At 40.5% G+C, this 12,285-nt stretch overlaps 1 protein-coding gene across 1 annotated transcript in view; it reads left to right on the plus strand.

The window, feature by feature from the left end:
- The window catches only part of CRYBG3 (crystallin beta-gamma domain containing 3), a 106,211-nt gene that overhangs the window by 90,358 nt on the left and 3,568 nt on the right, over window positions 1–12,285 (plus strand). Inside the window, exons 18-19 of the mRNA XM_053565001.1 lie at window positions 5,714–5,853; window positions 9,563–9,686. Coding sequence (XP_053420976.1) covers window positions 5,714–5,853; window positions 9,563–9,686 — 264 coding nt within the window. The remainder of the gene's footprint in view (window positions 1–5,713; window positions 5,854–9,562; window positions 9,687–12,285) is intronic.

Genomic DNA, 12,285 nt, shown 5'->3' on the forward strand with positions numbered 1-12,285 from the left:
TTGTAGCTTAATTAAGTCCCATTTGTTTATTGTTTGTTTTGTTGCCTGTGCTTTTGAGGTCTCAGCCATGAATTCTTTGCCTAGATAAAATCCAGAAGAGTAGTATTTTTATGGTGTCAGCTATGTTATGTCCTCAATTTTTCTTGTCATTTCCCTCCCACTTCTATGACCAAGCTTAGAGCTTCATTCTGTCTTTCCCAAACTATAGTGATGATCATTTAAATGATTTTCTTTTTTTGGCTCTTTCTTCTTTCTCTCTTATTTGTAACTTTGAGCAAGTGACCTCAGTACCTTAAAGTCCAGACTCTAAGCTACTGTCTGATCTACTTTTCCAATGTTGTTGCTCAGTCATCATGTATCCTGTTCACAAGGGAGGTCTTCCTTTCCAATATCTTCCTTCAACTTTATTTATGTTGTTCACGTGGCAATTTAACCCCGTGTCTTTCTTCAGCTTTCTCTATTTCTGTTGTTCATCTGGCATCTTGGCAACTTAAAATGTACTTTCTCTTTCCCCTATTTAAATACTGTAAGATCTACGTTAAAGGACCCTGATTTTAGGAAGCATTGAATGATGTTCATTTCTTGTCGTGTATTTTCCTCTGCCATGAATATTCTTTCTCTGTGTCTCAAGGTGCTTTCATTTGCTACCTTTCATCACACCTATTGAACCAGTAAAACCACTGAGGGCAGGAGCTATACTTATTTTAGCTTTGAATGCTTTCACCTCTATGTCCCGTCTGTTTAGCAAGAGTATGATAAAAATATCAAGAATCCATTACCTAGTAATATACTTAACTAATTCATTCAGGCCTAAATTGCAAGCAGTACTTATATATATAAACTTTGTTCTTCCATTTCTGTTCATCCTATAGGAGAAGTTGTACTTTGGACTTATCACAGGCTCGTGAGTTATCCACTTACAATGTTGTAATAATAGCTTTAGAAGTAGGGGGTGGGTGGGGAACATAATTTAGAAAACAGTAATTTACAATGGTCAGCTACTGATGAAATGTCTTAAAATCACTGGATATTAAAAAAAAATGGTAAATATGGACGAGAGTAGGACACGTGAGTGAATGTTGGTTGACCTAAGAAGGAGGAAACTGTGAGTTTCAGACTACTTCGGAAGACACTGACGCACTGGCCGACTCATGACGTGGAGTGGGCACTGCTGTTACTACATTTCCATGGGGGCAGTAGTCTGCTCCTTCTGTAATGTCTCCGCGGCAGTTGACGTGGGAGTTTGGCCTTTGAAATAATAATCCAGTGCTAGCAGCTACAAACTGGCCAGGCCAAAGAAATATTATAACCACAGGCTGTAGATAAACTTCAGATGAATAAGACTGTGATGACATAAATGATGTTAAAAGGGTAGAGTAAGAATTGGCAAGACAATGATCCATTCTGTGTGAGGATACTGAAGAGGCACAACTATAAATAGAGGAAGACTATAAATCCAGCGTCACAATGAAAGGAAGCAATGATTTTATGAAGTGTAGGAGAATTTGGTTACTATTAAACTTTTTAGCAGAACTTGTACATAGTGAATGGTATTAACTATCATGCACACTGAAACCAAAGGCTAACACAAACCTTTCGTAAACATCACACTTCCTAGTGAGACATTTGAGGCGGTTCTCTTTAAATTGAGGCAGAAAACAAAGACCTCTACTATCATTACTCCATTCCATGCTATTCTGGAGTCCTAGCCAATAAAAAAATCCAAAAAAAAAAAAAAATGAGAATAAAACAAAAAAGAATATAAAGGAAGAAACCAAACTGGCAAGAGCATCTAACTGGAGTGTCCAAACTTTTTTCTTCTCTGCTACTAATTGGAAGAATAAGAGTTGATTTGGGCCACATATTAAATACACAAACACTGATGAAAGCTGATTAGCAAAAAAGAAAGTTCCCATGCATACTTTTTAGGATATCAGACACCACTGATAAGCAAAATAGTCCTCAAATACTCAGCACATGGGCCACGGTTGGACACCTCTGAACAGTTTAAATTATAAATTATTAGGATTATTGGGAATCTAATACATGGAAGTAAGCTTTTCTGAGCAAAACTACAAAAACCTTATTGAAGGACATAAAGTAGCGCTTCTCAACCTGTGGGTCCCGACCCCACTGGGGGTCAAACGACCCTTTCACAGGGGTCACCTAAGACCATCCTGCATATCAGATATTTACATTACGATTCATAACAGTAGCAAAATTACAGTTATGAAGTAGCAACTAAAATAATTTTATGGTTGGGGTTATTAAAGGGTCACAGCATTAGGAGGGTTGAGAACCCCTGACAATAAAGGATGAAGAGATATATAACCCGACTGGGCGCGGTGACTCACGCCTTTAATCCTAGCACTTTGGGAAGCCAAGGCAGTGGATTTCCTGATCTTAGAAGTTGGAGAGCAGCCTGAGCAAGAGTGAGACTGCATCTCTACTAAAAATGGATGAACCAGCTGGGCATTGTGGCAGGCGCCTGTAGTCCCAGTTACTTGGGAAGCTGAGGCAAGAGGATCACTTCAGCCCAAGAGTTTGAGGTTGCTGTGAACTATGATGCCATGGCACTCTACCCAGGGTGACAGAGTAAGACTCTGTCTCAAAAAAAAAAAAAAAAAAAGAGATATAACTTCTTAGAGATAAAATGATTCAGTATTATAAAGATATGGTTATTAATTTGGGAAAGTTATGGGTCCGCAATAGCCAGGATAATTTTTAAGAACAACAGGCAGGGCAAATTTCTCTAAGGAATAGTCTGTGTAGCCTGCCTACCATTTCTCACCACTTGTTCCTCAGTCGTTATAATATAGATTCTACCCCTTTTCTCTGACCCATCCTGGAACCAGCTCTTATAAGGTTTATCAGCTGCTTCCTCATTGCCAAAACTTTTCCTCAGTGTGAGGAAGAGGGGAAGAGTTTGCTAGTGTGGGACAAACCCTTCTTAGCATTTTCTCCCCCCTTTACTTCCATAATGTAAAGGTGGTCCTGTTTTGGCTCTTCTGTCCTGGTTCATTTCTTCTGTCACCTCCCTTTCTATCTTTCATCCCTACGCACAGTCCCTGTGTGTGTCCCTGCAGTCCTGTGTACTCCTTCCATTTCCGTTTTTTCACATGTATTTCCAGTTGTTACCCACATTCTGGAGTTCCTGAACTGAACCTTTCTAGGCCTAGTCTTCTCCCTGAATTCCAAATGAGAAGGGACAGTGTATGGTGGGCATCTCTGTTAAGACCCTGCCTCTCCCTCAACGTTAAAATATCTCGTTCTAAATATAAAATCTCGGCTCCTGGGCATGCTTTTCCTCCTGACTTTCTTATGTATGACCAATCATACCACTTCCTCCCAGCTGGAACTTTTCATGCCTCTTCCCCCCAAGGACTCATTTCATTCTGTGGCCTTGGTGTGTCCATCTGACCACCACGATGGCTTATCCTGACCATCCCTTATTCTCTGGTTCTCTTTTTCTTTGGTTTCAATTATTCTACCCATACAGTGGTGCTATTATTTTCATTTTCTTTATTCTTTACTCAAGTTGTTCCCAAATAAATTTCCTGAAGGCTGTTAAAAAATGCATACACAAAATGCAAATTGTATGCATAACAATCATCAATTAATTTTTTTTAATTTTTTCATGAAAAATGCTTTTTTTTTTTGAGACGAAAATCTCACTTTGTCACCCTCGGTAAAGTGCCATGGCATCATGACTCACATCAACCTCAAACTCTTGGACTTAAGCAATTCTCTAGCCTCAGCCTCCCAAGTAGCGGAGACCATAGGCGCCCACCACCACTCCCGGCTATTTTCGGAGACAAGGTCTCACTCTGGCTCCAGCTGGTCTCGAACCTGTGAGCTCAGGCAATCCACCCGCCTCAGCATCTCAGACTGCTGGGGTTACAGGCGTAAGCCACCATGCCTGGCCCGAGAATACATCCTTTTTTTCTATTATTCTTTGGGATTCATTGAGGGTACAAAGAATTAGGTTACACTGATTGCATTTTAAAATTTTTGAATAATATATTTTCATGGTTTAAAAAAATCAAAAAGTACCAAAAGACATGCAGCTCAAAACTCTGTGCCCATTTGCACCCTTTATCTTCTCAGATGCTATTTTCCCAACAGGTAGTCATGGTTACTGGTTTTCTATTTATTTTTTTAGAAATTTTATAATGTGTATGCAAGTACATGTGTGTGCATAAATTTTCCTTTTCTACAAAATGATAACATATGAAATATGCTATTTTATGCTGTTCTTTACTTTGTATTTGTCTCTAATGAGCATATCCTGGTTATCTTTCTACAAACAGCTCCTTGTTCTTTTTTTTTTTTTTTTACAGCTGTATAGGATTCTTCTGTGAATGTATCCTCATTTATTCAACCAGTCCCCTCTTAATGAACATTTAAATCATTTCCCATCTTTCACTATTTCAAGCACTGCTACAAGGAATAACTTTTTGATAGTCATTTTGCTCTTTTGTGGGGTCACTTGTGAGAGCCAGTTGCTGTCAGACTCTTATTCACTTTCCTTTGACCCTCCACAGTCCCTGCTCCTCATGCTCTGCTTCTCATGTGCCAAGTGCAAATACCTCTTTGCCCACCCTCAGTCCTTAGTTCAGAAGCTTCAAGGACTTCCCATTGTCAGTAAGTTTACCTCTGCCTTGTCAGTGTGGAAGGGGAAGTGGGCAGCTCCATGCACGGTCACAGTGGGGGCAACGTGGCACCATTTCCTCTTGGACCCTGTCTTCTGGCAAAATGGTCTACTTTCCATTCCTCCATGTCCCATGCATTTCCGTCTCCCTTGCTTTGCATACAGAGGCTTCCCTCTACTCTCTGTCTGCCTTCCAAGTCCATTGCTTGCATTGAGATTGAGCTTGCATGCTTCCACATCCATGAACCTGCCTTGGTTCCTGCTCCTTTCTGCTAAAAGTAATTTAGCTTTCTTCTGAGTAACTGTTAAAGTGCATATCCTGTTCCACCTTGAGTTATGGTGCAATATCCGTGCAATTCTCTTAATTTGGCTGCTTGTTAGTAATACAAGGATACAAGGATGGTGCCTTGTTTCTATGTATTATCCCCCAAAAGTCTGTTAGCATGGTGTCTTACATATACTGATGAATGAAAAGAACAATATTAAATCTATTCTCATCTAATATGAAGGGTTAAGGGAATATTTACTTTTAATGCAGGAATTACCACTGTTCCTGTGCATTCTAGCTATTTTTTTTTTTTAATTAAGGATGCCTTTTTACTCCATCCTAGGAATGTTTTTTAAGAGGTTAAAGCCATAAAGTCTTACATTCCCAGTGATTGCTCCTGTGACCTCCTGGGAAATCAGGGTTCCGTTCCATTCCGTGTTTATTCTCTTATCAACTAAAAGCATTGACAGGACCGGTTTTTGGTTCATAGTAAAGCATCACAAGACCATAATATGATATTTGGAACCAGGTATCACTTTTTATGGTGTCATTTTTATTATGAGATTGATTGCTTTTCTGATAGCTTCAATTTTTATTTATAAAATAAATTAAAATTATTAATAGAATCTTATCTTGGCAGTACAGTTTTGACTATAATGTCCTTAAGCGAGAGAGAGCAGTGAACTGTGTGCATTTGAGAGCACAGTGATCCAGAGGACCCTGTGTTCACACTGAGATGTCAGGGAGGTCTGGCTGCCACATGTGGTGATGCTTTCTCTTTTCTGTGCTATTAGGTGTTTGAAGAACCCTCCATCAGCCTTTTTGCTCAGGAACATTGTGAGGGAAGAGAGTTACATCTAGAAGAGGCTGTGAACTCTGTTTTGAACAAGGATCTGCACTTCTACACACAGTCTGTGTGGGTTAAAAGTGGACTGTAAGTATGGGAGAAGGGCTTGCTCTTACTTGGTCACAGTTTGGGGACAGAGCTGGGCAGTTGGTTTTTATTTGCCCAGTGCTACTGGTTTGGTCTAATGGTGCTCTCACTCTTTTTATCCATCTATGTAATAGTTCTATTTAAGTTAAGAGAAGACCTCAGACCCTGTCTGGTCTGTGGTAGTTTTCTGTGGCCTGGGGGGAAGAGGTCATGGGGGAAGAAAGGCCCTCTCATGGTCAGAACATGTGTCCTAGAGTAGCTCAACCAGATGACTTTACCCCACTGAGCCAACTGTCCTTGTAGGAGAAATTTCAGTAAGTCAGCAACTTTGGTTAAAGCCATTGCCTGCTTAAGGCAAGTGACTGTTGGCAAGACTTAGAGTGTTTTGTTTAAGAGTGCTTGTGTTTTTGTTTGACAGAATGTTTATTTTAGAGCAGTTCCCTCCAGGGTACTCGTTTTCATGTGACTACACTAGTTGACCTGCCTCTCACCATTCACTTAGGCTGTCCATAAGAGAGGATCCAAGTTGTGTGGGGCCTGCGCAAGCTGGAACATATTCTTCTTAGTAAAGGATCTCAAGGATGGAAGAAAAAGCACCCAATGTACTCAGTACTATTATGAAACCAATATATAATCACCCATACTTCCATATGAAATATAAAATACAGCTATAGCCCAGTATGAAGGGGAGAAGAGGAGGGGGAGGGGAGGGGACGGGGAAGGTCAGATGGAGGGAGGGTAATTGGTGGAAACACACCTATGGTGCATTTTGCAAGGGTACATGTCAAATCTATTAAGTGTAGACTATAAAATGTCTTAATACAATAATTAAGAAAGTGACGTGAAGGCTATGTTAACCAGTTTGATGCAAGCATTCCAAACTGTAGACAAAATCAACACATTGTACCCCATAAATGCATTAATGTATACAGCTATGATTTAATTTAAAAAACCCAATAAATTATAGATATAAAAATTAGGTCTCAATGTTTCCATTAATTAAGAACAAAAATGGTGAGAAGCCCGCAAGTGAGGGGCTCTGGACTTGAAGCTCTATCTGCTTCCTGGAAAATCTGCCTCTCAGGCCATTTGTGAAGAGTTTGTCATATAAGCCAGCCCTTACTCCTGCACTATTAGGGTTTTGGTACCAAAAGTCCTAACAAAACATGCAGTGCTCAATGGTTGTTTTAAAAATAGCTTTTTAAAAATTTCTTATGGCTTTTAAATTGTTATGTTAATCAGCTCTGCTTGTTTAAATATCTGAGATAATGAAAGAAGTCAAGAATATAAGTTGATTATGTTAAGTCAACTTAATTAAGTCAACTGTTATGATAAGTGGCTTTTACATATTCACATATGTAGTAGCTTAAATTTTCTTCTGTGAAATAGAGAAAATTCACACATAGCCTGATGTTTATTGTAACAAATTCATTTACTGTAGGCAAAATGTTCTAATATGTTATTTATTTATCAATAAACTGGTATTTGAATTTAATTTTATATTCTTGTGACATAAGACCTTCACAGCATTTTACATATTTCTTTAGAGTTTCAAGTAAAACTTATTTTTGACTCACCTCTGAAAATTCCTCACTTTCTAGTTTTACACTTTTTTCTGGAACACTGGTGGCATTTTAGACTGGCATTCTGATTTCTTCTCTTTGACTTATGATCCACCTACTCTCACTATTCCAGATTCTCTAAAAGAGAACCAGTACTCAGAGTAAGGAAGTAGTGAAGGCTGTCCCAAGAATTTCCACATGGCTCTTTGGACACCACTGCATGCAAAGCCAGCCACCCTCAGTGACAAATATTTATTTTTTTAATCCCAACATTATCTCTTATCTTTGATCTATGATGGTGACAAGGGGCATAGTTTAATGCACCACACCCTTTTTCCAACTGTGGCATTCATTTAGGTCAATATATAATTAGGTGCAGTTTCTTAAAATACTGCCTAGGTATTATAACTAAAAATTCCACATCTGTTTAAAGAATCTGTGAAGCTAGATAGGTGACTAGGTGACTAAGTCCTCCCTGTGGTCATGCTGACCTGCTTCTGAACTGGTTTAATTGTTTAGAATTCTGTAGGTAAGAAGGGGTTGAGGAAGGGCCAACCATATTATTTTTTTATCCATAATTTGGCTAAGCTTGATTTCTGTTGCAGGGAACAGGGAGGCCTTTTCCTAGTAGTGGTCAGTTTAGGTGAGTCTCTACCCAAGCTTCCACGGTTTTTTTTTTTTTTTTTTTTTTGTAGAGACAGAGTCTCACTGTACCGCCCTCGGGTAGAGTGCCGTGGCATCACACGGCTCACAGCAACCTCTAACTCCTGGGCTTAGGCGATTCTCCTGCCTCAGCCTCCCGAGTAGCTGGGACTACAGGCATCCGCCACAATGCCCGGCTATTTTTTTGTTGCAGTTTGGCCGGGGCTGGGTTTGAACCCGCCACCCTCGGCATATGGGGCCGGCGCCCTACTCACTGAGCCACAGGCGCCGCCCGCTTTCACGGGTTTAATACATAAGGCTTTCCTAAGTTCCTCTGCTCTCCCGACAAATTATGTACAAAGTGTTGTCTTTTCCTGCAGTAATGGAGGTACAACTCCTTAAGGAATATGGACCTTTGTAAGCCATAGGTGTTTCTATCTGGACAAACGAGGGGCCAAAGGCACTGCCCAGGCAGCACAGCGGCAGCTCTTTGCAACATGAGTCCCGAGCCCTGGCTGGCCCATAGCAGAGCACCTCTCCTGCTGCTGGTGCTCTATACCCCATCTCCAAGGTTATCCCTCCCTGGGGCCAAGGCAGCACAGCCCCTGCCTGCTGCACTTGCACTGTCACCTTAAACCCTCCTGAGAATTTAAGGTTCTCTTGGCACTTGCACCTCCCTCTCCTTTGCCACCCAGCTTGGTAGCCATCTAAGGCAAGGCCTGGCAAACTTTCCATAAAGGGTCAGATAGTCATTGCAGTTCGTGGGCCATCTGCATCTGTCCACAACTTCTGAAGTTGCTGTGGTAGTGCGAGAGCAGCCAGAGCCAGTCCATAAAGGAAAAGGCACGACTGTGTTTCACTGAATAAGTCTTGAGAATCCAGACGCTCACCTAGAGGTCCCATGCACTTGTATACACTTTTAACACAGCCAGAGTAGAAGGCAGGGGTTTGGGGGAGGATTTGCAAGGAAGCAAGGCCTTGACGTAAAAGTGTGAGATGGAGGACTTCTGTGCATAATTGTCTAAGTTGTCCTCTGTGGCCTTGAAGTTGTAGAAGAAGGTATGGCTAGGATGGCCACTGGAGCCACCCTAGAGGTCCTGAAGGGCATGTGGCAGTGGCCCCAAAGGCAGGAGAATGCTCTTATCTCCTGAAATGGGAGGTTGTGGTCTATCTTTTATTGTTAAAATACTATGGAAAAAGACTTAGTGTTATCAAAGGAATATAGAATTTTGGAGATGGCAGGAACCTTCTATTCACGAGGTATGGACACCCACATCCTAATCGGAATCCAAATATTCTGGCTCCAATCCAGTGGGTCTTCTCCTAGACCTCCCTGATTTTTTTGGTAGGAAAAAAATGCCTGTTTCTATTTTTTTTTTTTTTTTTAAAGAATCTACAAATCTCAAAGTGTAAGAGCCTGTAACATATGATAGGTATTTTTGATCTGAAATTGCTTTTTTGTTTCGAAGTACCCATTTTTTTTTTCTTTCCGTCTTGGCTTATAGATGGATAGCTTATGAAGGATCCAATTTCTTGGGAAGACAGATCCTACTCGAGCCCAATGAGATTCCAAATTGGACAGCATTCAGTGGCTGGAAAACGATCGGTTCCCTCCGTCCTATGAAGCAGGTAAGGAGAAAAGAACTGTAAGATCCCAAGTAGCTTGATTTTCTGGTAGAAATGTCACAAACTCCAACATCGGAATGTCAATTTAGTTTGCCTTTTACGTACCCAGGCGCATGGGATTAGGATGGTGGAATCTTGTCGATTTGAACCAATTTATAAAATTGTATCTAAAGTCAACATTGGATTTCAGCTTTGAGTGCAAAGTCTTATGGGACGTAATTACTCTTCAGGGCAAACAAAGATGTAAGCTCCGTGGAAAACCATAGAGAGAAGAATGAACTTTGATGCTGTAGTAGTTTTACTTTCTAAGTGTTTAGATGTTTTCCCCACATAGCACAGAGGATAGATCCTGGCAATTTAATTAAAAGAGTATTCATTGCACACCTACTGCTTGTCAGTCTTCTGTTCAAAGGCTTCCCAGTGCACCCGGGATACCTTCTACTCTCCAGTGCAGCTTCACACATGGCCGTGTCCTCGGTGTCAAGTGTCTTTCCCTCGTGCTTTTCTTTTTTTTTTAGGATATAAAAGTATATATTTATTTTATATAAAGGGGAGGGGGGGGAAGAGATGAGAACAAGAGAAGGGAGCAGAAAGCACGGAGTGAGAGAAGGGACTGTGGAGGCGGGGAAAACGGAGGGAGAGAATCCCTTCCCTCCTCCTTTATGTGGCTAATCAGCCCTCTGCATTCAGCTTAAGTGTCTGGTCCTCAAGGATGCCTCTCCCCTGCTCTTTTCCAGTCTAAATTAGATCCTGAAACATCTGGTTCTTTTTTCTATAAGACACCGTGTGTGGTTTGTAACCGTATATTTAGGTTAGACGGAAGACAAGGGCTATGCACATTTTGCTTTATTGCTCTATCCCTCATGCCTGTCACATCTGGCACATTGTAGGAGCTCAGGGCCTGTTTGTGTAACGAAAGAATGAATATATAAATGGATGACAGAATATTTGATATTATGCAACATACAATGGAAGATACAAAGATAGATGTGTCATCTGTCTTACTAGAGCTTACATTTTTCTTGGGTAATACATGTCCAACTCAAAGCAGTAACATAAAACTCAGAAACAATGTATGGTCATCACAAGGCCACTGGCAGTGCCTCTGTGGAGAAAGGGGAGTATCCAAGTGAGTGCTGGGGAGATTTCCCTATAGTGCGAACCCAACTGAGGCTGCTGAGGGTGTGAAGGTCACTGGCCAGTGGGTTTACCCATTGAACTTCTCCCTAATGTCTGTAGAAACACTTTCTCACCTGACTCTTTCAGTAGTCCTTTGAGGTAGGAATTATCATCCCCATTTTCTAGGTCAAAAAACAAGGCTCATAAGGGTAAACCACATTGCAAAAGTCATCGAACTGTCATACCAGGATTTGAACCCAAATTTATTACGCTCTAAAACCTGTGTTCTCTTGGAGCCCCACACGGCTTGCCTCCAGGATGAGATCATTTATAGGGTGCCACCGTATATTTCAGTCTCTAAGCTGAGTATAGCACGGTGGATATAAATATTCCAACACTTATTTAAATGGAAGCCAATAGAAAATTACCCTTCAATCTTCCCTCATCCCCTTCTTTCTCTCTCCCTCTCCCCACTCAGACACGCCCACACCCACACACCATGCTCATTCCCACCACTCTTAGGTTCTGTTGGTTCAAATCTTATCTCTGCCATTTATCAGCTGCGCAACTTCCTTTCTTGACACCTCAGGTTCCTCACTGGTGAAACAATGATAACCATTGAAAAAACAAGGGGGAAGTGGAAATTCAGTCTAGCTTTTACCAACTGCGTTATTTCTAATCCTATGTTGTTAGGAATTGTAGTAAGCCAAGTTTAACATTGAAAATGTTTCCCTAATTTCAGAATGTTGTTTCCTTGTTGGGGAAAGAGGATGTCTCTTCAGGTCCTGAGGCTTCTACTAGAATAATGGCTTCTACTTTTTCAAGGAAGTTTTTTTGACAATAAAAAAGATATACAATATCTTCTTCCCTTGTACTTTAGGAACTAACTACGTGACTCCTATTCTTATTAAACATTTAATTTAAAAATAATATTTTAATAGATTATTTTCCCTGTTGCTAATTTAGGCCATAGCTTTGAAACCCAGCAAAGGGATTCTGAGTTTCTAAAACAGTAGTTTGTGGGTCACATTTAACTTTTTTGGTAAGGCTGTTGGTACTGCTTTAGTTCATATTCTTGTTTTGAAATTCAGGACTAATTAACATGTGATCCTCTTTGAGGTTGGGAATTAGGAAGTCACTAAGGTACTTATAATGTATATCAGTGTTTTTAAGTATAATTACAGAGGAGTCAGACTACAAATGTGTAATAAGGGTAATTAGTACCTTGCTTGAGTTAATTGATTAAAACTGTGATGTTTGGTCCTAAAGTAATTGGAATTCTGTCATCTGTGAAGGTCACGTCTGTTTTCTTATCTGTACACGGTAATGAAAATGTAATAAAGATATACTGAAGCCTCAAGAATTAATAATTGCAGTGGGACACCAGGCTGGATTATAGAAATTTAAGTATATTACTGCTGCATTATGAATGGGGGTCTGAAGCATTTAAAACATTTTGCCAAGTAGAGGTCTTTTCATCTGC

This window comes from Nycticebus coucang, chromosome 16 (genome assembly GCF_027406575.1).
Source record: "Nycticebus coucang isolate mNycCou1 chromosome 16, mNycCou1.pri, whole genome shotgun sequence".
NCBI classification, from domain to species: domain Eukaryota; kingdom Metazoa; phylum Chordata; class Mammalia; order Primates; family Lorisidae; genus Nycticebus; species Nycticebus coucang.